This window comes from Pectinophora gossypiella, chromosome 27, assembly GCF_024362695.1.
Source record: "Pectinophora gossypiella chromosome 27, ilPecGoss1.1, whole genome shotgun sequence".
Taxonomy (NCBI): Eukaryota; Metazoa; Arthropoda; class Insecta; order Lepidoptera; family Gelechiidae; genus Pectinophora; species Pectinophora gossypiella.
The window spans coordinates 5,388,175-5,416,034 of record NC_065430.1 but is presented as its reverse complement, the minus strand read 5'-3'; the positions used below and the strand labels follow the sequence as shown (position 1 = coordinate 5,416,034).

Sequence of the window (27,860 nt, the reverse complement as noted above, 5' to 3'; positions counted from 1 at the left end):
CAAATTAAATAAAGTTTATTTCCTAAACAGAAAATGATTGTAATCGGAATATTTTTTCTGTACTATTTGCATTTACTGGATTTGGATTAAATACGTAGTAGTTAAGGCAATAAAATGTCTATGATAATTGAAAAATGGCAATAATAAAACACCATAGACAATTGTCAAATAATTATCCTACCAAGTTTAGTAGTTTACGGATTTATTGAGAACTATAAAAATCTGTATTGCGTTGACAGCAAATGCTTACGAGTAGCGCCACCCTTGTCAAGATACACAAATAAGTCGTTTTAAATCATATGATCAGTTTTCACATGATCTACGCTCAAGTTGTCATCGCCCATTTTTCGACACTTTTTGGACTAAAATTGTGTATTTAGTCCTATACTTCCACTAGTTAGTTAAATAAGCTTTTAAAATGGCGTTTTGCCGTGTTGTGTTCCCGTTGTTAGTTCTAAGTGTAATGCAATGTTTTGCTAATGTACAAGTACCTGCGTTCCTATGGGGTGATTTGGGCCAACGTTCGATTCACCATAGCGCCTTAGACAAGATACCATCCAGGGATTTCGGTGTAATACTGAAGCACGAGCTCGACCAGGACCCTATGACGGTAATTTTCATGGAACAAACTTTGTCGGTTGAAGACTTTTCGCGTAAAACCGACGGTGAGACTCCGTTCCCGTACTTGCACTCTGTTGTTGGAGATGCGCTGTACCTTCCCTCTGTGGAGAGTCCCCTCCGTGTCCTGAACAAATACGCCGACCCTGAGAAGGTTGACCACGTGAAGCTTACAGAAAACGGTCTGTCCGCTGAAATTAAACCCGAAGGAGGAAAGTTCTTATTCATCAACCTTAAGGATGCTAAAGAAGACGAGTCCAGGGAAGAGCTGCTCCGTCGCCACAACGATTTCATGGAGGACATGTTCACTAAGCTCCAAGAGAGGTACGGCAAGGTTGTTGCCATTTACACTGGACACTACCCGTCGTGGACCATCCCCGAACACTCCAGAGTGCGAAGACAGGCTACAGAGGCGGCAACTCCTTCAACCACGGACTTGTCGATGACAGGTCTGCGTATCATCTTTGGCACTGTTCGCCTTAATGACGGAACCAATGATGTTATCTTGCAAGGTGCAGCAGCTGGTGATAGTATCGTTAACAACACTGCTAATGAAATGCATTCAACGATCACTTTTAGCAACAACGATAATGTTACGTTGAACTTCGCCCAGCAGTCTGGTTACTGGATGCTGAGTAAGTGCTTTTTTATTTACGTATTCAATTGTGCCGACATTATTTGCCTCTTACATTTTTATGATGATAAAATCTTACTGTTATGGACAATCTTAAACTATTATTCTGTATTATATTTGCAAATTGATATAAGTAATTTAATTAATAAAATTATAATTCCTAAAACATTTATTTCAAACACTTAGACCATAATATATTATATTGTCAGTAACAAGTAATTTTTTTTAAGTTATGAATTATTATTCTTTTATTAATAATTCAAAACAAAGAAAATAAAAAAAAAACAGAAAATACCTTAACTAAACATTGTAGCATGGATCCCTGCTTTAAAAAACTAGGTAGGTATACCTATCAGTAATAAATTATTAAAAAATAATAAATAACAGCATTAACATTGCAACACATTCACATCCCCTAAAGGGGCAGGCAGAGATGTGAAGATTTTTAAAATAAGCATGATAATGACCTTGAAAACAGGTTCTATACAATACAATACAATACAATAAAAATACACTTTATTGCACCAAAATAAAAAGAAATAATTACAAAAAGTCTCTTAATTAAGTACATGGCAAATGGCGGCCTTATCGCTTAAAGCGATTTCTTCCAGACAACCATAAGGTGAGGAAAAAGGTAAAAAAAAAAATAAAAAAAAATTGAAAGATTGCGGGTACAAACTATGCATACAACTTAACAACAAATATATGCAAATAAATATATAACATACTTACAAATATAATATATACCTAACCAACTATTCAACTGAATAGTTAGTTAGTTTATTGTTCTATTATTCAACTGAATATTTTTTTTATTTATTTATGTTCACAGATTTATTTATTCCCCCCCCACCCCTCTAACTTGCAATCGGTCTTCCAACCATACGCAGTTTTTTTGCTAAGCAGTATTGGCGTGTAAGGCATGCCCACCCATTGTTGGGATGCCTGCATGTAGATAACTGTAGATTGCTACAGGTTATCCCAAGTGTAGGATCTCTTCAGATGTCTTGTTTGTAGTGGCTCACTTAAGACTTGGGCAAGTTGGTTTTGGTGATGTTCGATCCTGTCCCTGTAGGTTGCGGTCTTCGCTTTTATCTCCTCTCATACTGTAGGAATGTTTAAGTACTGTTGGATTTCATTCATCTTTGTGAACCAAGGGGCATTTACTTTGGTACACCATTCTGATATCTTAGTAATATCTCTTACTAGCGACCCGCCCCGGCTTCGTTCGGGTGCAATGCTGAGGAAAAAATGAAATTATTTACGACATCACATTAAAAACCTCAAAAATAACAGTATTTCTCCACTATTTAATGGATGTCATTATACATACAAACCTTCCCCTTGAATCACTCTATCTATAAAATAAACCGCATCAAAATCTGTTGCGTAGTTTTAAAGATTTAAGCGTGTATAGGGATATAGGGACAGAAAAAGCGACTTTTTATACCATGTAGTGATGATTTATACTCTTCACAGATTTATACTAAATTATTTCTTTTCCATTTTACGTACGTAATTGAGTTTGGTGTGTCCTTGGCTCACGTTCGATAGGTCTCCCATAATACCAGCGCCGCGGCCCGTGCTAAGCACGTGTCACGGCATTATGCTGAGGGAGATCCTTTTTTTATTTTGGGCGCCTCCATTGTGTATTTAATGTCTGTATTATTTGTCTTTGTTTTTTTTTTTAACTATTTTTTTTATTTCTGTAATGTAAGTTTGTAAATGTGGCGTCCAATATGGAAATAAATATTTTCTTTCTTTCTTTCTTTTATTTATTTCTATGTCGATAGACAGTGAAGGTTATTGGTGAATTCATACTTGTTCATATAAAGAACAGTTTACCAATATACCAACAGTTTATGAACACACACATGTTGATTGAAAAAGAATAACAATTATGAAATGATTTGAAAATATATCATTTTTGTAAGTTTTGTTTTTAATTCTATTTTCAGTACCTAGTTTCAGTTAGCTAGCATTTTTAATACATAATTTTCAGTTGTTCTTTCATTCTTTAGCTTGATTAACTTAGATATTTCTTTTTATGATTTGTATCTTTTTTTTATATTATATATAGCTGGATATCCACCCACTGACATAGATGTTCTCCCAGAAGGAGCGCCGGGGAGTAAAAATGAAGTATAGGGGGTGTAATACATAATTTTCACTTGTTTTATTCTCCAGCTTGATTAACGTAGATATTTCTTCTAGGAAAATTGAGTTTATGTATGTGTGTAATATCTATCTATTTTACTTATTTTAGTCTATGTTGTCCCACTAAAAATATACACATCTGTCTTCCACAGCCTCTGCAAACCTCGTCCGCACATCCCCAGCAGTGGACGAACATCTGAAGATCAAGGAAGAGCTATACGCTCTAATGGGCTTCTCATACCGTTGTGCTGTCAACATCACCTTCGCTACCGTCAACGAGACCACCCCCTACACACTTACATTCCAGAATACTTTGGTAAGATGTAAAATCAATCATTTTTATTATCTCCTTTTTTTAACTCAATTTTATTTTAAAAACAAATGAGAAGGCGATGGAACACAGCCATACAGCCTAATTTGTAGTACTTAATCATTTAATAAAGACGGGGTTTATTTATTCTTTATGGATCATTGTGGAAGTTTTATATGTTGCTGTAGTAGTTGGAAGTTGTATATATGCGTCGCGCTGTGCGAACTTCGTAAGCGCGTTCTAGGCCGTCTACGTTGTATGATAGACGCCATCTGTGGGATATGGCCGGAACTAGCTAGTCAATTAGTTGGGTCCGCCACAAGGCAGTCTAGGCAAGTAAAAGTGAACGCGTACAGAGACGCGCGGCAGAAGCGGAACGCTCCGAAGTCGTCGCAATTTGCGGTAAAATGCGGGCCGTGGTGCGCGGATAGGTGCGCGGCGTTGCATTCGATTTCATATAAAATTGTATAAAATGCGATATATAATATATATGTTTTTCAGATGCAAGCCTACTTCTCCGAAAACAGCACGGACCTGGAATTCGGTGACTCGTTCAACTGCGTCGGTTTCTTCACCGCGCCCATCTGGGCAGGACTGTTCGTTGTCTCCATCCTGCTTTCCATCATCTTCTACGGAATCATGATGATGATGGATATCAACACCAACGATCGGTTCGACGATCCCAAAGGGAAGACCATTACTATCAACGCTGTGGAATAAAGTGACTTGTTTTGACGTGAACAGACAGTTTTGTTACAACTTTTTTTCTTTTAAAGTATTGACTGTGTTGCCAGAGGTGCTGTTTTTGAAATGGCTTAAAATTATTTGAAAAAATTTCATCAACAGGTTCGATACATATTGATTTTTTTTTTTCAGTCAACATACAATAAAACGGTCTATTCACGTCAAAAATCGAAATGTTTAATTTACGTAGATCAAAATTAATTTATTATCACAATCAATTGATGGCAACCTTAATAAATAGGTCACTCATCTCAATTCATTTTTAAAATGGCGAAAAACACTTTCAAGTTCAGAAATTAAAGTAGGATTGTTAATGCTTATTGTGTCCATACAAATATGATTCCTAAAGATATAAATCGAAGTGGTAATGAAACACCAAATTATGAAGTAATGTATAAAATAATGTAGATATTTCATCCTATTTTAGTGTACGACAATAGATAGGGACGGAACAGAAACAAGAGTAAAATAAGGGAGCTCAAAGAAGAATAAACACATTAAAATTAGGATTAGATTAAAACGAAAACGTGCCTCGGTCTAAATATACTTCTAAACATTGAACGAACTACGTGTGATGCTCCCTGGCCGGACCACTATTTAGTACGCAATTGCGAAGGAACTCAATACGCGCTACATAATGTCTACTTTCATCTGCATACCAAGAAAAAAATAGTACGGCAAAGAGTTAAAAGAAAAATGATATTATTTGTGGTGCGGCCAGAGAGCAATGCTCCCCAGCCGGACCACTGTGAATCTCAGAAATTACGTTATGTAGTCATGCAATGAGGGTATGAATAAATAGACCTAAAATTCTACTCCTTACGTTTTTACTCTGATCCTCGAATCTTGTCTAGATTAGAGTCAATTAAAAGTTGAATGTGGTCCGGCTGTAGAGGATTCTCTGCAGCCAACAAATTTTATGGTACAAAGCTTACCAGATTTATTTATGCATTGAAATAAAAGTATAACATTTCTACTTCCTACTGACGTCACTTTTTTGGAATAAAACCTAACATTTATTTAATTATGATCAAAAGTAAGGTGTCCGGCCAATGAGTATCTAATTTAAAAACATATTTTTCAGTTTATGAGACGATAAACATGTATTATCTGAATCTAAACAAAACATTTACAATAAAGGTCTTATTACAACCCTTAGAAAGCCTTAGTTTTACTTAAAATAACAATTAATAATGTTAGGATACAAACATGTTCTAAACGCCTGACAAAATATTAATAGCTTTGCATTTTTATTTCGAAGCTTCCGATATCTGTTCGTCTGTCTGTATAACTGTCTGTTACCGGCCTCTGCAGACCGAACGGTGAGTGCTAGGAGACTAAACTTACAGAATAAGTGTTATGGTAACCGCTCTCATGGCAAAAGTAAAATTTTCGAATGTATCTATAAAAATCTATCTAATGTCTATGTAATATAGTGCTGTTGTAAATAACGATATTTTTCCAATAGCGGCGCTAGTTATACATCCTCTTCCTTTTTATTCACTGTTGTGATGATGACCATCTTTCCTTTTTGCCCCACTTATTCTAGTCTCACGATTTGTATTTCGATTGATATGTGTAGCCAGAAACGTTCTACGTAAGCTACAAAGAGAAAAACCAGTCAAATGTGAGTCTACGCGGGCAAAACCGCGGGCATCAGCTAATTTTTATAGATACTTACATTCGAAAATTTTACTTTTGCCATGAGAGCGGTTACCATAACACTTATTCTGTAAGTTTAGTCTCCTAGCACTCACCGTTCGGTCTGCAGAGGCCGGTAACAGACAGTTATACAGACAGACGAACAGATATCGGAAGCTTCGAAATAAAAATGCAAAGCTATTAATATTTTGTCAGGCGTTTAGAACATGTTTGTATCCTAACATTATTAATTGTTATTTTAAGTAAAACTAAGGCTTTCTAAGGGTTGTAATAAGACCTTTATTGTAAATGTTTTGTTTAGATTCAGATAATACATGTTTATCGTCTCATAAACTGAAAAATATGTTTTTAAATTAGATACTCATTGGCCGGACACCTTACTTTTGATCATAATTAAATAAATGTTAGGTTTTATTCCAAAAAAGTGACGTCAGTAGAAAGTAGAAATGTTATACTTTTATTTCAATGCATAAATAAATCTGGTAAGCTTTGTACCATAAAATTTGTTGGCTGCAGAGAATCCTCTACAGCCGGACCACATTCAACTTTTAATTGACTCTAATCTAGACAAGATTCGAGGATCAGAGTAAAAACGTAAGGAGTAGAATTTTAGGTCTATTTATTCATACCCTCATTGCATGACTACATAACGTAATTTCTGAGATTCACAGTGGTCCGGCTGGGGAGCATTGCTCTCTGGCCGCACCACAAATAATATCATTTTTCTTTTAACTCTTTGCCGTACTATTTTTTTCTTGGTATGCAGATGAAAGTAGACATTATGTAGCGCGTATTGAGTTCCTTCGCAATTGCGTACTAAATAGTGGTCCGGCCAGGGAGCATCACACACGAACTACTCATAAATATGCAAGAGAGTAAATATTTTACAAAACACGAATGAAAATATTTGGCGCCAAATTACTGTTCAGAAAAAAACATCCTTTGCCTGACGCATTAAAAAAAACTAGTGGAAGTTTAAAAAAATAAATGCAATAAAATATTTGGCGCCAATTTTTCTTGCATATTTACGAGTTGAAAAATAAAACAATAAGTAATTATAGATTATAACGATACCGTGCCTACTTCAGAAGTATGGAATTGTAGTAAATAAATATATATTTCGCGTGTTTGTGATATGATAGATTTTATTAAATCGAGATTCGAAGTGTTATTTTATTTTTATTTCCATATAATAAATAATTAAGTGTGCATATAAAAATCTGTTATTGGTAACAAATAAAGTTAAAAACAATATATATATTTTTTTTACTTGGTTATTGTCTGAAATATCTACGCTTCGGATCTCGATTTCCAGTTTAATAGAACGCTTTAAAATATTTAGAAATACTAGTATTCAATGGCCTTAAAAAGTATTTTCAATTGTCACAGAAGTCTGAATTAAAATAATAGATATTTCTTTTTCACAAGTAACGATTCCAATAATAACGTATTATATTGAGCTTGCGATTTTATTGATGCATAGATTTTACAAATAAAGTAATTAAAAATACAATTGAGATCCCTCCATTTAGTGCCAATGTCATTCCAAGGTGTTTAAAAAGAAACCGAATACTTAAACGTCAAAAGTTCGACAATCGCAGCTGTCGATCGACGACGGCATAGATCGATCGTTTGGTGTGATATTATAACACGAAATGACAGGTTTTCATTGAAGAGAAAACCAAATAAAAAGAAGCCTAAATACGTCCCACTACTGAGCACCCTCCCTAATCGTTGAAAAGGGAGTTCGTAGTCTAGGCAGAATGGTCTCATGATCTTAGCCCTTATTACGAGATGGCCAAAAACCAAAAAATAAGTTAAAAATAGTTAAAAATACAAAGACGTTTTTGTATTCGGCAGTTTACCTAGTTAACTTAAGATTGATGTAAGTGGCCTTCAAGTATTTATTATTGTTTTTGTGCGAGATAAAAATCGTTTATTCCTAAGCCATAAATAAAAAAAATATGAAAAAGAATATGGCGGGAACCGTATTTAAATATTTTACGGAAGTATTGCGTTTTATCTTATGTTCTCCATCAATATTTTTTCCTTGATTTGTAAATAAGTTTCATATTAAAATAAATCACTTTGTTGTTTATGTTTTGAAGTATTAAAAATGTGAGACCCATTTTTTATTTTATTTTCCGTATATTTTTTTGGCGCAAGCATTGCATGTTGTTCCTAATGCTAGGGTTTACAGTGTTGTATACAATATAATATCTATATATATAAAATATACTTAATATATATTATGACAATGAATATAATTATAGCATTTTCTGATATAAGTCTGTTAATGAAATATGTAGTTTAAAATAAAGCTTACGTATTGACAACGCTTTCATATTTTGGTTCCTCTTTCCCTTGAGGCATACAACGAGGAAAGTTATGAGTATGAATGTGGTAGGGGACGACCCAAGAATGAATTGTGTAAATAAGGATATGTGTGTGAAAGGTGTGAGAACGGTCACGAGCATTAATACAGGGTGTTAGTGACATCGTAACGAAAACTTTGAGGGGTGATTGAGGCCATGATTCTGAGATGATATCAAGTGGAATTTTCTGTCGCAAAAGTATGGATTTGAAAATAATTAAAAAAAAACAAAAATTTTCAGGAATATTCAGACTGAAAATTCCACTTGATATCAACTCAGAATCATGGTCTGAACCATCCCCCTCAGTATTCGTTACGGTGTCACTAACACCCATACCTACTTGTATGGCTACCGTATGTGGTGTAAGTGACATCGTAACGAATACTGAGGGGGATGATTCAGCTGATTATTCTGACTTAATATCAAGTGGAATTTTTCATCGCAAAAGTATAAAATTGAAAATAATTAAAAAAAAAAAAAAACTAAAAAAAATAATGAATTTTGCGACGAAAAATTCCACTTGATATTAACTCAGAATCATGGCCTGAATCATCCCCTTGAGTATTCGTTACGATGTCATTAAGACCCTGTATGTAGTAACACTTTGGTACCATGTCACATTAACTTTTTTGACAAATTGAACTGTAAGTCTCACTAAATGTCAAATATGTTAGTGCGACAGAATCCTAAAGTGGGTACATTATATTGCTCATGACTCATGACTGTACAGAGATGACGACACTTAGAATGGGATAAGGGTATTATTCTTCCTCTAAGCTACCAATAAAAAAACCAAGTGGTGAACTTTTCATAAAAGCAATCTTTACCACGCTCGCTAAATGAAAATATCAAATTAACATTTGTCAATCATCTGTCCCGTTCCTTTTCGGCGGATAAGAAAATTACAGATATAACTTAAAATAAAATTAGGAGGTGTCTGCAGGAATCGGGGCCATTGAATGGTATATATCTATTACCAATAAAAAAACCAAGTAGCGAACTTTTCATGAAAGCAAACTTTTCCACGGTCGCTAAATGAAACTATCAAATTAACATTTGTCAATCATCTGTTCCGTTCATTTTCGGCGGATAAGAAAATTACAGGTAGGTATAACTTAAAATAAAATTAGGAGGTGTCTGCAGGAATCGGGCCCAATGAATGGTATAAATCAGGGATGGTAGGGAGGTCCGTAACCGTAACTATCAGATAACTAAAAGTAACCGAATCCGAAATAAAAGTTTCGGATAATATCGGATAGGGGCGGAGCCTAATTGTGACACGTTATGACAAGTTGTTTTGAGTGCCGACACACAATCCGCGCGCATTGTTTGTTTTTTTTTTCTTTTGTCATCATAACATTATTATATACCAATATTTTATGTTTTATGTTTATATTTATTTTTTTAAAGAACGTCTAGGGCCCTGTGCCGAGGTTTTTCTTGCAGCTTCTTTTCCCCGGCTATACAGGTTGTGAGAAGCTGCAGTAGTTTTAGGCGGATGAGACGTTCGTTATGTAAAATTGACGATTCAAAGTGTAACTATGTTACCTACTGAATAAAGATATTTTTGAATTTGAATATAACTTGTTATAAATAAAACCACTTTATTACCTATTTGTATTTTACTTTTGAAACTCCTTAAAAAATAATATCTGTAACCGAAATTATTCGAAACTAACGGATAATCAGAAATAATTTATTATCCGTACCCGGTATAATAATCATTCTTAAATTCGTATCCAATCCGTATCCGAAATTTCATATCCATAACATCCCTGGTATAAATAACTTTATTTATCACATATTAAAACATTCTAACTAATCCGGCACGTCGCCTAAAGAGAGCCCTTTGCTATCGGTGCTATCAAGCTTATCATTGGCTTGAAGGGCCATGATCATTTGGACTCCCCAGCTCATCACTGAGAGGAATAACGCCCCGATCATAGCGCCTGCTAGCAATGGTATAGTAGTCAATATGTGTATGGGCCTCATTCGTCGTTTGCGAGGGACTGCGCCGCCCCCAGCGAGCTCCTCCCAATCGGCTAAGCCGGTTGCTGTTCCATAGTCTATTACCGGAGTGGTGATGGCATTAGGGGCACGCAGCTGGTCGTGCTTTGCGATTTTTATCTGGAAATAAAATTAGTTATTAAGTCCATTTCCAGTCCGAGGAGCTCGGTGGCGCAGCGGTAAACGCGCTCCGTCTGCGATTGTTGAAGTTAAACAACTTTCGCAAAGGCCGGTCACAGGATGGGTGACCACAAAAAAAAAACATCTCGAGCTCCTCCGTGCTTCGGAAGGCACGTTAAGCCGTTGGTCCCGGCTGCATTAGCGGTCGTTAATAACCATCAATCCGCACTGGGCCCGCGTGATGGTTTAAGGCCCGATCTCCCTATCCATCCATAGGGAAGGCCCGTGCCCCAGCAGTGGGGACGTTAATGGGCTGGTGATGATGATGTGATGATGAAGTCTATTTACTTTCTAGTGTCCCCTACCTATTCTTCTTCTTCTATCGTGTGGGTTGTTAGGTGGATTACCAACCCCATCAACCCTGGTGTCCTGGTGTCAGGGTTACTATTGAGCCGCCAAAGGCCCTTGACATGACTCATGTAACGACTACGTACTTACATCAGTAAGTAGTAACCGGGACCAACGGCTTAACGTGCCTTCCGAAGCACGGATCGTCTTACTTTCGGACAATCAGGTGGTCAGCCTGTAATGTCCTAACCAAACTAGGGCTCACAGAGTGATTTTTGTGATATGTCCCCACCGGGATTCGAACCCGGGACCTCCGGATCGTGAGCACAACGCTCAACCACTGGACTACGGAGGTATGTATAGGTTAGAAGTATAAGATCTTGTAGGTTACTTGAGACAACCAAAGCCTACAAAAAACGTCAGTCTCACAAAGTGATTTCGACAATGTCCCCATAGGGAATCGTAGCCGCAGCTCCAGACAGTGGCGACCCTAGCAACATAATAAGTAGTTAGATGGTACGAAACCTCAAGGTCGCGCCCCTCATCACCTCAAAGCACAAACACACTGGCTCCAGATCGTGAGCACGCTCTAACCATGTGGTTGATGTTGTGGTTGATGAAATTGATGAGATCATCATGTGATGATCTCATCAATTTTGTGTCAGTTTCTGTCAGGATTCAAGTGATAAGTACCTACTGCTTGACAGTTTCTGTTTGTTGAACTGTGACGTCACTAGGCAAAATGTTATGTGATCTACCATTTTCGCGCGAAATTTAAAACAATTAAAGAATAATGTGTTTTTTTTCTATTAAGTATGTTAGCTTTCCGAGAAAATAAACTATTTTAAGAGGTATAAAAAAAGCAATAAAAAAAATATTTCTATTAAGACACATTAATTACAATTTCGAAATTAAAAAGTAAACTATGTAGAGAATCAGAAACATACGTGTAACTTCGTCACGTCCAACTAGGCGCTTAAGTGTTCTGATTCTGACCTGGTCCAAACGAACCCATTACACTAGCGGCATTGCCCCGTTGCACAGCCACTGACAGGCGTTGGACCAGGGGCCTGTTTAATAAAACTTACAATTGTAAATTACAATGACAATTTAATGTACATTGCGGAGTGTGTGATCACGAATATTTTGCAGTTTCATATTAGCTACGTAATGAACATCAAATTGTCGTTGTAATTTACAATTGTAAGTTTTATTAAACAGACCCCAGGTAATAGGCAATTGTATTTTTTTAAATACTTATCCGAAAACTGTCAAGTATCCGAAAGAGGCTTTTTGGCGGGAACGGGAACGGGACAGTTGCTTTGTTCATTGAATAATCTAAATAATTAATACGAAGTGGTGTTTTGTGGTTAATGGTCGCATTAAGTTAGTCGGAAGACATTCGCGAGTGTTATTATATCGGAGTATTCAATAAATAAAGTGTATCTGCCTATTTTCGCTTCGTGCCAAGAAGCCGCTTCATAACTCGAAAGTTTATGCGGACTTTTGAGTTAATTCGTTTGGGGTTCGGAGTAGGAGCCTACTCCGAGGGTGGGGGCTTAGGTTTCATCATCATCACCTTTCATCATTTCATTAATCATCAAGAAAAAAATACGTAAGACATGGCTGTATGGGCATAGTTCCCTTTGCCTTTCGGGGAAAACCAAACAAGAAAAAAAGTATCCGAAAGAGCCAAATAGATCACCAAAGACTAGGCTGTATGGGCTAAGTTCCCTTTGCCTGCCCGAATGGGCAAATAATTAAAAAAAAAAAAAAAACAAAAAAAAATGCATATTTCTTACCTGGTAACTGTTAATGACAAGTTTAGGCTCGTACCACTCATTAGACTCCATGACCAGAGGGCTACTGCTCTCATAGAACGTGTCCCATGCTTGTTTGATACTCTGGACTTGCGTTACCAGCTCCTCGTAGTTCTGTTTGGACCATTGTATTTCTAGAATACCAATTAAACATTATAACATAATCTCACGATCCCATAAAAGAAGTGAAAGAAGGAATTGTATAGTCTCTGCTTACCCCGGTGGGAAATAGGCGTGAGTTTATGTATGTGTATGTATGTTACGATCCCATGGAGGAACTTTCCAGCCGGGTCTGCATGACAACCGAGCCGCGCACGGCGCGAATTACATTGAGCGCTTCGACCAATAAACGATACGAATGCTATCTACGTAGATGGACGTCAAACGGCTATTGGTCGAACGCCTCGATATAATTCTTTACCGTATATTACGCGGTAGCGGTGTACAGATTTTCCTTCGTTTAACCTTTTAATTTCATAGATAATAGACATTTGATAATGAAAACACATAATTTAACGTATTCTTACCGCGTTTAAAGCAGGGATATGAGACTCCCGATATTTCGACACTGTTGCAAGTGCCATGATCACGGGATGACTGATGAGATTGGAGTGGAGTAGGTAGATCCATAATTTTCTACGGGCAGACATATCTGTCTACCCTCTTTCTTTGCCGTTTGTTTGTGTGCGGTAAGAACCCGTTATTATGTATTTTAATTATGATAATAACCGCGTAAACTTAAAACAATGTAATAGACGTATGCATCTTTTATCTTGTTTGGGTATAAATGATGACCCTTTTTATAACACAATAAATCTTCCACCCATTATTATTCTGATCACGTTATCACGTGCCACCAGGTCGCTATTACTTACTGGTCGGTTACTACTTACGTGGTAGTTACATGAGCCATCTCAGGGGCCTTGGGCGGCTCGATGATAAACCTTGGTAATGCACCTCACAACCCACAGGATAGAAGAAGGCCAGGTCACAGAAGACTTTTATCTCCGTAGAGAATTAGATAAAATTGCAGTTGCTACCCATGACCCAACCTGTCGCCCGGGGAGGGGGGGGGGGGGATGATTAACAAGACCCCCTTGGATCCGCCTATGCCATCTTAGAACTTCAAATCAAAAGTGGCTGAAAGTTGTCCTTGATCACTTGACGCTCTGCCCATCCCATTAGGGGTAACGAGCGTGAGTTTATAAGTAAATAGATACCTACTCACCAATAAGTTTCCAGCCCGCCTGCTGAAGTAAAAACGTGAAGAAGAGGTGGTATGATTTCTGCGCGACGCCATTTCTGATTGAATCGAACACAACATTGTATCCAAAATGGCCGGCTTGCCGCAGACTCTCGTAGTTGCAGGAGCGCGGCCTCATAGCCGCTTCGAAACCGTTTAGCAGCTTGCCATCTAGAAGCAGAAATAAGTGTCATCATCATCAGCCCATTAACGTCCCCACTGCTGGGGCACGGGCCTTCCCTATGGATGGATAGGGAGATCGGGCCTTAAACCATCACGCGGGCCCAGTGCGGATTGATGGTTATTAACGACTGCTAATGCAGCCGGGACCAACGGCTTAACGTGCCTTCCGAAGCACGGAGGAGCTAGAGATGAAACTTTTTTTTTGCGGTCCATCCTATGACCGGCCCATCCTATGACCGGCCTTTGCGAAAGTTGCTTAACTTCAACAATCGCAGACCGAGCGCGTTTACCGCTGCGCCACCGAGCTCCTCGAAAGAAATAAGTGTAATCTGTGCGAACCTGGGAGAGGTAGTTTACTATGAGGGACTGGTGTAGAGGGCATTTTATTTTCCATATAATGAAGCTGTGGCTAAGAGAGAAGGTTTTTTATTATTTGAACGAGTTATTGCATCCTAATAATGTTATTGTAAATATAACTAGTTAATTTAGAGTAAGATTAGGTTAATAATTTAATAATTACCTATTGTATGAACCATAATATTTACTTCCATCATTATGTATGACCACATTTACTACAATAAATTTCATTTCGTTTTTTTTTTTTTTTTTACGTGACTTATTGTAGATTTGCCGCAGATGGCATTAACTACTTGGCCGGACAAATGGGGAGCGCTGAAGGCTCTCACCCGGTACAACGTTTAAGACAACAGGCCTGAGGGTGCCCAGTTGGGCGCGAACCTCGGCTCAGGGCGTCGTCTGAGAGGAAAAATATTTGAAAGAATTAATCGACCCTAGTGGGTCGATAGCGATAAGCGCTGAATGAGGGAATTCGTCGACCACGCCGGCGGGGTCGGTATCGGGGTCCTGAAGTGTTTGGTGTCGCGAGCTGATTGGCTGCCTCTATGGCTAATTCATTTCGTTCACTATGTGAGATAGATTCTGATCCGGGTGACAATTTACAGTATGGCGACTCAACTTACAACTTCCCGTGGTTGGTCCTACACCGGTTCAGTCGGCTCCAGATTTTTCGTTTGGTGTCAAAGCCAGGGATCTCGAATAAGCGCAAGATGATAAAAATATCCTAGTCACATGAGATACTTTCTCGATTTTAATCCCCCACTGTATTTTATCACATTTTTAGCTAGGACAAACATGAACCCCGGGACAGAATCTGATAGAACTTTGCCAGAATCATAGGGAAAGCATAGCTTTCATTACATATAAGTCTCATCAGTAGAGGTTCTTGGATCAAGTTTCATACAAATGTGCCCATTGTCATTTTATGCCTGTCGTTTACCCGTCTCTTTTCTTTTCGGCGGATAAAAAAATGACAGGTATAACTTAAAATAAAATTAGATGGTGTATACTGGAATCGTGTATTTTTGTGACTGTTACTTACCGTAGAACTTAAAAGTGGCGTTGCCACATTCCAAAGCTTTCCACGACTTCGCTTGCAAAGGCACAGTCAAACTTCTAGATCCCCCTTTGACAACCACTGGGTTTTGCTTGCCCGTGTAGATCGCAGTCACCGGTCCCTTCACCAGCTGCCGTATTGCGAAGTAAACCTCCCTTATTATGGCATCGTGTCTTCTCAAAGTATCAACCCTGGTTCCAATACAACTCTTTATTGCAGATGAAAAACACAAATTTAGGACAATAAGACATAGGCCGCGATTCCTGCAGACACCTCCTAATTTTATTTTAAGTTATACCTCTCATTTTCCTACCCGCCGAAAGGGAAAATGACGGATGATTGAAAAATGTTAATTTTAATAGAATGAATAACCCGGGCGAATCAAATAGGTTCCTCTTTCAAACCGTTTGATGTGTGCTGTCAACTAAATTAAGTCGAGTTATTGGCCAACGTAAAACTTTTAGAGGGTAGCTTTAGATTTGTGCCTAAAATTGACGTGTGTTCCACAAATTTTATGCCTGTCGATTACCCGTCCCTTTCCTTTTCGGCGGATAAGAAAATGACAGGTATAACTTAAAATAAAATTAGAGGCTACTGGAGTCAGCACCATAGACAAATTATATTGGTGTCGATTCGGGTAACCACCAACTTAAGTAATTTAAAACATTTTACAGGACTAAAACTAGCTCCATCTCTTCTTCCAAACGACTTTTGGGTTAAATAGTTCTAATTTCGATCCTCAAACCAAAAGTAGCTTGCTTACTTATCATTAAAAGTTTGTTTCGTAAAGAATTATGAGAAAAAATATTCAAAGGAGAGGTAGGTACCTACGAGTTTTAAGACTACTTTTTTTTTGTTTTGATTTTCCCCGAAGGGTAAGGCAAAGGGAACTAAGCCCATACAGCCATGTCTTACGTATTTTTTTTCTTGATGATTAATGAAATGATGAAAGGTGATGATGATGAAACCTAAGCCCCCACTCTCGGAGTAGAGTCCTACTCCGAACCCCAAACGAATTAACTCAAAAGTCCGCATAAACTTTCGAGTTATGAAGCGGCTTCCTGGCACCGAGCGAAAATAGGCAGATACACTTTGTTTATTGAATACTCCGATATAATAACACTCACGAATGTCTTCTGACTAACTTAATGCGATCATTAATCACAAAACACCACTTTGTATTAATTAATTAGATTATTCAATGAAGAAAGCAACTGTCCCGTTCCCGTTTCCCGCCAAAAAGCCGTTTTAAGACTACTAAAATATTAAAAGTAATATCACAGTGGGTATTAATTATAACGTTCTTCTAATGTAACGTGCTAATGTTCCAAATTCAAATTTTTGTTTTTTTTCTCCCCCTATTTACCTAAGGGCCAGGCTGAAACCATTCTGTCTAGCGTGTCTTATTGAACAATAATTTGGAAGTGTTTTGATGGCGAGCGCTGAGGGCTCTCAACCAATCGTGAGCCCAACGCTCAACCACTGGACCACGGAGGCCGTACCTATAGAGAAATACGAAAAGAAAACAAACTTACCTGGTTTCATTTTTCCCATCATCAAAGTATATATAAATGAATTTGTAATGCTCATCCAAGTGCAGTTTAGTCGTTGTGCTGCGCAAATGAAACGTGTTAAAATCGAAGGACTCGAATTTCTCGCGAATAAACTTGTATGGCTCCTCAACTTTGGGGAAATACTTTGCTTTTCGTTCTAAAAAATTCTTGTGTAAATGCATGTATGGAGTGCCTTTACGGTCTTTCGAAGACACGTCTTCGATGCTAAAGTTGTTTTCGATGAAGAAAACTATATTTTCGCTCAGAGTTTGCGCTTGGGTAGTGATAACTTCGAAGTCCTGTAGAGTCGTCAGAGCGAACGGGTTGGTTTGTGTAGTAACAGTGTCCAAGATACCATTGTCAATCAGAAATAATGGCGTCGCGTCTAACGCTAAAACTCCTTCAATATAATACAGAACAAATAAATAACTAAATATCACCATTCTGAACGATTATGTTCAGTTTGGTTACTTTTCTTTGTCATTGTAATCTTCTGTCAGTAATGACGCCGCCAAAATATTTTGAAAATAAGAGAAAGAAAATATCTCCAGCCATAGAGCAAAATAGACCGCCAGCCAACGCCATTTTTTTTGTTTTGACAAGCCCGATCCCTTTCGCAACAAAAAATACAATTATACATTTTTCAAGGACGTCGTTAACGAAAGCTAGTAAGGAAAATTAAACTTCCTTCGTGGTTTTATTATTTCATCTTATGCAAACCACGATGAACAGAGTCTAGTCACCAAATTCTACTCTTCAGCTGGCGCCAAAACTAGAAGCTCAAATGTAGGTGGCAGCACTGTTGTGTTCCAAAATTTTGACAGTTCTCTTAAGTGGAGTGTATCCAGTCCGAAGGAGTTAGAAAAAAGAAATGCTGACAGTTGGAAAAAGCAGTTGTGAGATGCGAGATGGATTACCAGCCTCATCAACCCTGGTGTTAGGGTTACTATTGAGCCGCCAAAGGTCCCTGACGACTCATGTAACGACTACTCACATCAGTAAATAGTAACCGGGACCAACGGCCTTCCGAAGCACGGATCGTCTTACTTTCGGACAATCAGGTGATCAGCCTGTCCTGTCCTAAGCAAACGAGATCACAAAGTGACCACCGGGATTCGAACCCGGGACCTCCGGATCGTGAGCCCAACGCTCAACCACTGGACCACAGAGGCCGATGTTTCAGTTGCTATCTTGCATTCACAAATAGTGTTGCTATTTACAAAATAAAACGCCATATTAATTCTCGAAATAATATATTTCACTATTCTAATTTGCTCACATACAACGCACGCGGCGCGGCGCGTCCGTCGCATCACAGCGGCAGACGCGGCGCGACTGGTTAACGAATACACACATCCCCACATTACAGAACACACACTGACATCTTATAAAGATATAGACTCACCAACGCATTTGTTCTATAGAACTGACGTCACAGGGATAAATAGAAAAAAAAAATCTCATGTTTTCCATACAACTTTTTTTTGCTTTGGTTTTCCCCAAAGAGTAAGGCAAAGGGAACTACGCCCATACAGCCATGTCTTACGTATTTATTTTCTTGATGATTAATGAAATGATGAAAGGTGATGTCGATGATTGATGAAACAAGCCCCCATCCTCGGAGCAGACTCCTACTCCGAACCCTAAACGAATTAACTCAAAAGTCCGCATAAACTTTCGAGTTATGAAGCGGCTTGTTGGCACGAAGCGAAAATAGGCAGATACACTTTGTTTATTGAATACTCCGATATAATAACACTGTCGCGAATGTCTTCCGACTAACTTAATGCGATCATTAACCACAAAACACCACTTCGTATTAATTTTTTTTCTTTCTCAAATAATAGTTCTATAGAACAAGATAACAAGACTCCTTAGTGTTTTGATTATCAACTGGCCACTTGAAATGATTTACCTATTACTACCTATATTATGTTACGGTCACGAGTACTAATATGTATACACTTTGAAACCATGTCACATTAACTTTTTTGACAAATGAAACCGTAAGTCTCATTAAATGTCAAATATAATAGTGCGACAGGGTTCTAAAGTGGGTACACGATATTGCGCATGACTGTACATAGAACTATTTGGAAACTTTTATTCCCAATTTATAATGAGTGAATCAGTATGGAGACGCTTGTATGTAGTTCTGTGGAAAATAATAAGAAAAAAAATGTCCAATTTTGTCCTAGTGACGTTAGCGGGCTTAGCGTAAGCGCGCGACTCTTTCTCGGCTCAACATACGTCACCCGTCACTCTCTCACAGTACTGCACAGAAAGAGACAGATGTCCTCCGTCGCGGCGAGAGAGTCGCGTGCTTACGGTGCTAAGCGCGCAGTTCTATAGAACAAATGGGAACTACTCAAAAAAAAAACTCCGAACTGTGTTGTTAATACGTTATGTAGATAATACAAGTTCGTTCCCTCGAATTAAGATGTTACAGAGTAATATCCATTGTACAGTGTAGTCATTACGCTCGTTCTGATAAGATGCGCCGGAGACGTTTTTTTTACAGAGAATGGTTGTCTATTTCTTTATATACGAGGTCAATTTTGGTCTTAATTTTGAATAGCTCGTCTTCAACTCACTTTTCCAAAATATATCCTCATAAAGCCGAGGTTTCCAGACACAATAGTAAAACAGTTGAGTTTGGATTTTAAAAGGACTTTCGGCGTTACCACTATATACGACCCATTTCACGTAACAGTCAGAACTTGTCATTTGCAATACGAGACAGGTGTATATATTCGTACGCGAGTTGAAGGCGACCGATTCAAAAATAAGATTCCAAATTTCAATCACATTCGCAAACATTATGCACTAATATTTGTGCAATTTGGGGAATATTTGCAAACTTTTGCGCAATTTGCGAGTTTGTGCAAACATATTGCGACTTTTAGCAAATGCTGTTAAAAACACTAATGCGTACAAAACAATTATTGTCGTAAGACTTCTTACGTAGTGAGTGTACATGCTGCAAATATTCCAAAAAAAATAAATATTAGTACATAACTATACGAATGTCTCGACCAAACAAACAAAAATGTGAAATTCAATTTCAAATCTCGCGAGAATCGACTCGCACAAAACTCGTACAACTTTTCGACCAGTCGTACATTTTTGTACGAATTTTGTACTAGTACGAAATATACTTTTTTGCACATATTTCGTATTAAATTAAAGCTATGTCTCGAACAGGGGCGAAGCACGTCCGAAGGCGGAATATCTATCCATCTCTTTTTCTCACACAGAATTTAAAAATGTCAGAAAGAGACTGAAATATGTGCAAAAAAGTATGTTTACCATTTTATATGAGCGATTTCCTTCGTGCAATTTTATGTGTATTCTATAAATTAAAAATTAATCTACATTTTTTACGAAACATAACCCTCTTTCTTTTGTAAAGTCGGCTAAACTTTATTGTGTTTACAAAAGCAAGTCAAATTCCAAAGAATGATCTGCCATCGAGAATACTTGGTCATTTTGACAACTGTCCACCCTCCTAAGGTGTGTGGCGTGATAATAATGTACTCAAGAAATCGCTCCACAACAAAACAAAACGATTTTGCATATTCAAAATATATTACAACGAATTAGTAAAAGGTACATATTTGATGAAACATTCGAATATATTCGGTGCTGCCCACCCCGAAGGGTTTATAAGCGTGAGTTTACGGATGCGACGTATTACATATTATTTCGAGAGGTACTTTATTTGTATTTTTTTTTAATAAATAAGTGAAATTGTCAAGAACATATTAGTAAAATTAACATTCCTAATATCCTCCTTTCTATAAAAACAAGTATTTTTTTTTGACAGTTTTACTTTGAGTTTCTTCTTCATCAGTCGACCCCTAGCTTACACCTATATCAATTTTACTAATAAATGCAATATATTTTTTATTGTTTTTTTTTTTAATCAAATATGTACTTTTTACAGCCTATGATACCAGTCCTTTAACACTAATTAACAATTTCATCTACAACTTGCGGTTTGAAACAATTAAAAAAAGAAGCATTTTTTTTCATCGTAAAATAAACGTTCGCTACAAAAAAGAAATGCAAAATTTTCGAACGTTCCAAAGCCCGTTCGAAAATAGAACATTTCGAAAAAACCACGTTCAAAAACCTAACTGGGCTACTTTTGGGATTCGTTTTTATCTATAACTATTTTATTTTTTCCATCTGGCAACACTTCACTAAACGAACACAATGCTGCCAATGTAATAAAACATAACTTTCGCTTTGTATTGTAAAGTATACATAAAAAGTCGCGAGATATTATTACTAGTATGTCGTCACCTTCGATACTTCACCCATAGTTTTCTACAGTTTAGTACACAAAGGACTTATTCGCAAAACGCCGTACCCCTAATAAAAGGACCTATTCGTACAATGACTTATTCTTAAAACGACCTTTTCTCATAATAGCTTATTCTTAAAAGGACCCTTTTTTAAAACTCCTTATACATTTGAACTATGGGTTATACTAACACCCTCAAACAATGTTTGGAATTTCGGGAATAGGGTATTTTACGAATAGGGCACTTTACGAATAGGGTATTCTACGAATAGGGACTCAAAGTCAGAGGGGGTGATCCTAGGTCTGCGTCTTACCTGGTCCAACGCCTGTCAGTGGCTGTGCAACGGGGCAATGCCGCTAGTGTAATGGGTTCGTTTGGACCAGGTCAGAATCAGAACACTTAAACGCGTAGTTGGACGTGACGAAGTTACGTATGTTTACGAATAGGGTATTCTACGAATAAGGCATTTTAGGAAAAAGCCCATTAGTATTTACTAATGCACGTTTGCGAATGAGTCCTTTGTCTAATAAACCTTTTATACAAATGATAAGCGCTCATTATGTAGCAGTTAGAATACCATATGGCCAAAGCGCTTTCTATTAGCATTTACGCCAGTAAGAAAACTTCGGTTAGCCCTCAGACGCCGTAGCACTTACCTTATAGATAGGATACAACCTTCAAGTCAGTACATGTTAAGGCTACTTGTTTTAACCCTTTCACGGGCAGAGACCATGGGACATCGATGGTTCATAATGGATGGGACATCGATGGTTCACAATAGATGGGACATCGATGGTTCACTATAGATGGGACATCGATGGTTCATAATAGATGGGACATCGATGGTTCATAATAGACAGTATGACACCTTGGAATCGGAACGTCATTAGACGTTCTGTCCTTGAAAGTGGTTAAAAGCCTCTTCTAATCCAATACAAAAAAGGCGCGGGTTCGATTCCCGGTCAGGTCATACAAGACGAACGTTTCATTATAGAGTTTAGTTGTGGATCTGAATTGAATTAGAAAATACGATGCAGTTCAAAATGAGACTTATCACGACTTATGCCCGGTTAAAGGGAACAGGTTCGCCTTTTCATGGGACCTGGCGAGAAGTGTGCGTATAATGTAAATTTGAATATAATACTTTACACCTCTGCTTACCCCTTCGGGGACACAGGCGTGATGCTATGCTAGTTTTGTAAGAAACTTTACACACTATTACCACATTGCAGTTAAACAGAGCACAGGGATTCGAACTGGCACTCCCCGTTTGAGAAGCAAGCCGGTGTACCACAGGACTATAGTGACTTTTCAAGTGGCGATAGAATGACAACTTGATATCATAAATACCGATCTTATGAGGAATATCGAAACGTGAGTTATCTTATAGGCTCTGCCCACCCCGTTAGGGTATACGCGCGTGGCGTGGCTTTATGAACGCAACACCAATACCGACTGAACATTATAACGACAAACTAAAGCATTATCATTTATTGTAGTGTTTTGTCGTAAGACATTTAACCCGTTCACTGTGTATGAACCACATATGAGGCACAAAATTTTAAACTCATACGCGCATGGCCCATATGTGGGCCACATTTTTTCTTTCTATAGTGTGTCTATGTACATAATTCCAATGTGTTTAACGAAATATTGCACGTGAGGGGTTGATATCTATTTTTAGTTACACAGTGAACGTGCTAAGAGGTTTATGTACAACCGTGGAATATATAATATTGTTATATACATCATAATATTTGGTGTGACCATCTCTCTCTGTGAGGAGATTAGTTCTTGTCCTCTTTCTTCTCTTGGCTCTGGTCGGTCGTCTGCTGCTGCTGCTGTCCTTCACGCTCTGCCGCCATCTGGGTAAGACAATGGGAATATGTTTACTAGCTGATCACCCGCGAAATTTCACGCTTGCTTAAAAATGACCCATACAAACTTTCAGGCCCTCTTTTTAACCCTTTAGGGGATGAACTTACCATTATAGTGCTTACACACGTCACTTAAGAACCTACGCGCAGAAATTCAAAAATTTCAAAGTTTCATACAATTTTTCATCTATAAATTTTAACCCCTGAGGGGACGAATTTCCAAAAAAAACCTTTTTATTTGCGCGAAAAATGCAGATATTATTAACTCAGCATGATGAGCTCAAACTTCCCCCTCAATATTCGGTACGAAGACAGAGAGGGTATACCTTCTTGTAGGCCTGCTCGAACAGCTTGAGGCTGGCCTGCTGCAGCGTGTGGGTGGCGGTGCGGATCTCCTCGGGGTCGGCCGTGTCCTTCTTCGCGAGCAGCTCGCGCAGCTTGGCGATGTCGCCGCGGAGTTTCTCACACTGCAAGAGGTGGGTTAATTTAATTTTATTATGCGTTTTGGGGTTAAACTAAATAACGTACTTTCCAGGCTACGTTCCCCAAAAATTTTATGAAGAAAAAAGAAAAAGTATTTATTACAACCGCTTAGTATTCGGACATATGCGCTCAGAAAGGTTAATTTTAGTTAAACTTTAGTTTGTCTTTACTAAAAAGTATTATTTTATTTTAGTTTCTTTAAATATTTAATTTCAAGAGTGTTAAAAATCTTATAATACTTTGTGTAAAACCAAATTGTTAAGTTGCAACCAGGAGTTTATGAATGTTGTCGTTATCTTTAATTGTGGTATCAATTACGTATTTATATGTGCTAATGTGTCAAAACATGTACTGTTGATTATCATGTTGATAACATATAATAAATAAATAAATATTCGTTGCGATGTGACTAACACCCTGTATACCGATGGTGTATCTGACACCCACCTCGTCCTGGGGCAGCTGGTCCTTGTACTCGTCCATCTTGGTCTCCGTGTCGTGGAGCACGCCCTCGGCCTGGTTGGACACCTCGACGCGCTCGCGGCGCTGCTTGTCCGCGGCCGCGAACTGCTCCGCCGCCTTCACCATGTTCTCAATCTCGTCCTTCGAGAGACCGCCCGACGACTGGATCACAACTGCGGGCAACACACACGTCGGATAAAGACATACAGTCATATAATGTACCCACTTTAGGACTCTGTCGCACTAACATATTTGACATTTAGTGAGACTTACAGTTCAATTTGACAAAAGAGTTAATGTGACATGGTACCAAAGTGTATGCATATTAATGCTCGTGACCGTACCACATACATACATAAACAGCCTAAGTCCCACTGCTGGGCATACGCCTCCCCTCTATCAACCGGAGGGGGGTATGGAGCATACTCCGCCACGCTGCTCCACTGCGGGTTGGTGGTGGTGTTTTTACGGCTAATAGCCGGGACCAACGGCTTAACGTGCTTACTTTTTCGGACAATCAGGTGATTCAAGCCTGAAAAGTCCTTACCAAACAATGGATAGTCTCACAAAGCGATTTCGACAATGTCCCCATCGGGAATCGAACCCGGACCTCCAGATCGTGAGCCTAACGCTCTAACCACTAGACCACAGAGGCTGTTGTAAAGACATAATTATTCCAAAATACAATACTTAAATCATATTAAAAATACATTAGGTATTATAATTAGATTGGTAGTACAATAGGCGGCCTTATTGCTAAGGTAGCAATCTCTTCCAGGAAATGAATTCAGTGAAAAGTGTAGCGGGATAGACAGTGCAAAATAAAAAAAAAAACTTGAAAAATATGAGTACTTATACCTAACATAATATAAACTGCCTATATACGTCCCACTGCTGGGCACAGGACTCCCCTCAATCAACCGGAGGGGGTACTACTTAAGTAAGGGGGTGTAGCGGACCCAACTAGTTGGCCACCTAGTTCCGCTCACATGCAACAGATGGCGCCACATTCAATAATGCAGTCTTCAAGCGGTCGTGAAACGCGGTATCGAAGTTTACACAGCAAGACGCATATTATACAACTTCCAACACAACACCGTTGGATCGTCGATCCCTATTCACACTACCAACTTGTGGCTAGCGGGGTACTATGCTCAGTTCGGTACCCCGAAAACATCCTTGGCGGCAGCACACCCTCGCCGCCAAAGGGGTAACTACTTATACCTAGATAAACTATATTAAAAACAATACATAGACGACAATAAATAATTATTATGAGCATTGTGGCTCTCCCCAATGTCGGAGTATCACAACATATTGCTGAGCTGACGTCCCTTTTTAGAAATAAGGTTTAATTATAATATTCACTCCTACTGGTGCTAATTCCTGTAAATACCATCTAATTTTATTTCAAGTTATATCTGTCATTTTCTTATCCGCCGAAAAGGAAAGGGACGGGTAATCGACAAGCATGAAATTTATGGAACACACGTCAATTTTAAGCACAAATCTAAACCAACCGTCTAAAAATTTTACATCAGTCAATAACCCGACACAGTTAAGTAGACAGCACGTCAAACGGATTGCATACCAGCGACGTACCTTTTTGATTCGCCCGGGTTATTCATTCATTTACTCGTTCTTCCTAAAATTAAGAGCTGTGAATCATCCGTCCCTTTCCTTTTCGACGGATATGAAAAAGACGGATATAACTTAAAATAAAATTAGGCGGTGTCTGCAGGAATCGGGGCCAATGTATACCTATTTATATCTAAACTAAATGATTTCTATTCTATTCTAATTGAGAGCCTAAAGGAGATTGACCAAAAGTGGTCCAAATGTCCACCACTAACGAGCTCTCAGACGAAAATGATGGGACACAAATTCAAATGTATCGCGGGTTCTAGGACGGCCGTGGACACGTGGTCGCGACCAGCTGGTGCCGCGTCTTCATGTAGCACCGGTGCAAAAGTGGAACGTGTATGGACACGGACACTGATCGACGGTGCATAAGTCTTATGATAATATAAAAATACATAAATAGATACATACATTACTATGTACGGTCACGAGCATTAATATCCTTTAAGTGCATAATGGCCCCGATTCCTGCAGACACCGCCTAATTTTATTTTAAGTTATATCCGTCATTTTCATATCCGTCGAAAAGGAAAGGGACGGATGATTCACAGCTCTTAATTTTGGGAAGAATGAGTGAATGAATGAATAACCAGGGCGAATCAAAAGGTACGTCGCTGGTATGCAATCCGTTTGACGTGCTGTCTACTTAACTGTGACGGGTTATTAACGGATGTAAAATTTTTAGACGGTTGGTTTAGATTTGTGCTTAAAATTGACGTGTGTTCCATTAATTTTATGCTTGTCGATTACCCGTCCCTTTCCTTTTCGGCGGATAAGAAAATGACAGATATAACTTAAAATAAAATTAGATGGTATTTACAGGAATTAGCACCAATGTCGATTTTGCAAAATGTCCAGTGGTGAAAAAAATACCAAATATGTATATGCATTGGCCAGATCATAGAATTCATCATTTCGTGATTATTGACGAACAATAATAAAAACGGTTCTCGTGCAGACAGAAATATAATATATTTTTACAAGAACAAAAGAAAGAACACAAAAGTAATTAACAAAATCAAAGACAATAAAAGAATAAAAAACTATATAAAAGAGGTAAAACTCAAAAGATGTGCTATCTTGCACAATGATATTGTGCTCAATCATTTCATGAAATGGTCATATTTCGTGAAATAGAATATCATTCGTTAGCCACATCATGATGTAATTTGGCCAGATCAATGAACACGAAACGTTTAACGATATGAGCAACTAAATGCATGATTACTTCATGATATGGCCAAACGTTGGCAATCATAGCGTAAAATTAGTAACATTATCCACCGATAGTGGCGCTGGTGTCGATTATATTTAAAACTTGATTGATATTATAATCGATGAATCAATGTTATTGTTCAATTTTCTATATCGAATAGGTACATAATTTTGAACCTAAGAAATTAATCGACTGCTCGCATTTTTATTACACCACATAGCATGGACACCGCCTATATTAAGTTGGCCATTTCATGAAACATGACCATTTCATGACATGGTCGAAAACACATTATGAAATGATCAATTCTACGATCTGGCCACGACGTATACGTTAAGAAGATTAATGACTGTTTTCATTTAGAAGATAATTTCTGTTTCATATTTATTTATATATAATTATATACACCTAGATATATACGTTTTGTTGTTGTAATTGTGAATGCAGTGTGTACCTGTAATTGGGACACATATACAAAAACTAATTTATGACTTGCATTTTATAACTTTACAACGGCCCCGATTCCTGCAGACACCGCCTAATTTTATTTTAAGTTATACCTGTCATTTTCTTATTCGCCGAAAAGGAAAGGGACGGATATTTTTTTTATTTTTTTTTTGTTTTGACGTGACTTATTGTAGATTTGCCGCAGATGGCATTAACTACTTGGCCGGACAAATGGG

The 27,860-nt window shown here is 38.1% G+C and overlaps 3 protein-coding genes across 3 annotated transcripts in view; 1 reads left to right on the top strand and 2 right to left on the bottom strand.

The window, feature by feature from the left end:
* The first annotated feature begins 300 nt into the window (after positions 1 to 300).
* Positions 301 to 8,253, top strand: LOC126378923 (V-type proton ATPase subunit S1). Its single transcript, XM_050027452.1, has 3 exons — positions 301 to 1,253; positions 3,562 to 3,725; positions 4,221 to 8,253. The coding sequence occupies exons 1-3, from the start codon at positions 419 to 421 to the stop codon at positions 4,437 to 4,439; spliced, it is 1,218 nt and encodes a 405-aa protein (XP_049883409.1). The 5' UTR covers positions 301 to 418; the 3' UTR covers positions 4,440 to 8,253.
* A 1,834-nt stretch (positions 8,254 to 10,087) lies between these two features.
* On the bottom strand, positions 10,088 to 17,631 carry LOC126378750 (uncharacterized). Its single transcript, XM_050027131.1, has 5 exons — positions 17,171 to 17,631; positions 15,621 to 15,826; positions 14,024 to 14,209; positions 12,778 to 12,929; positions 10,088 to 10,627 (listed from the first exon to the last, which is right to left on the bottom strand). The coding sequence occupies exons 1-5, from the start codon at positions 17,629 to 17,631 to the stop codon at positions 10,319 to 10,321; spliced, it is 1,314 nt and encodes a 437-aa protein (XP_049883088.1). The 3' UTR covers positions 10,088 to 10,318.
* A 793-nt stretch (positions 17,632 to 18,424) lies between these two features.
* The window catches only part of LOC126378850 (heat shock 70 kDa protein cognate 5), a 32,801-nt gene continuing 23,365 nt past the window's right edge, over positions 18,425 to 27,860 (bottom strand). Inside the window, exons 13-15 of the mRNA XM_050027313.1 lie at positions 24,306 to 24,493; positions 23,702 to 23,842; positions 18,425 to 23,363 (exon numbers count right to left, since the gene is read on the bottom strand). Of these exons, the coding sequence (XP_049883270.1) occupies positions 23,286 to 23,363; positions 23,702 to 23,842; positions 24,306 to 24,493 (407 nt within the window). The 3' untranslated portion in view covers positions 18,425 to 23,285. The remainder of the gene's footprint in view (positions 23,364 to 23,701; positions 23,843 to 24,305; positions 24,494 to 27,860) is intronic.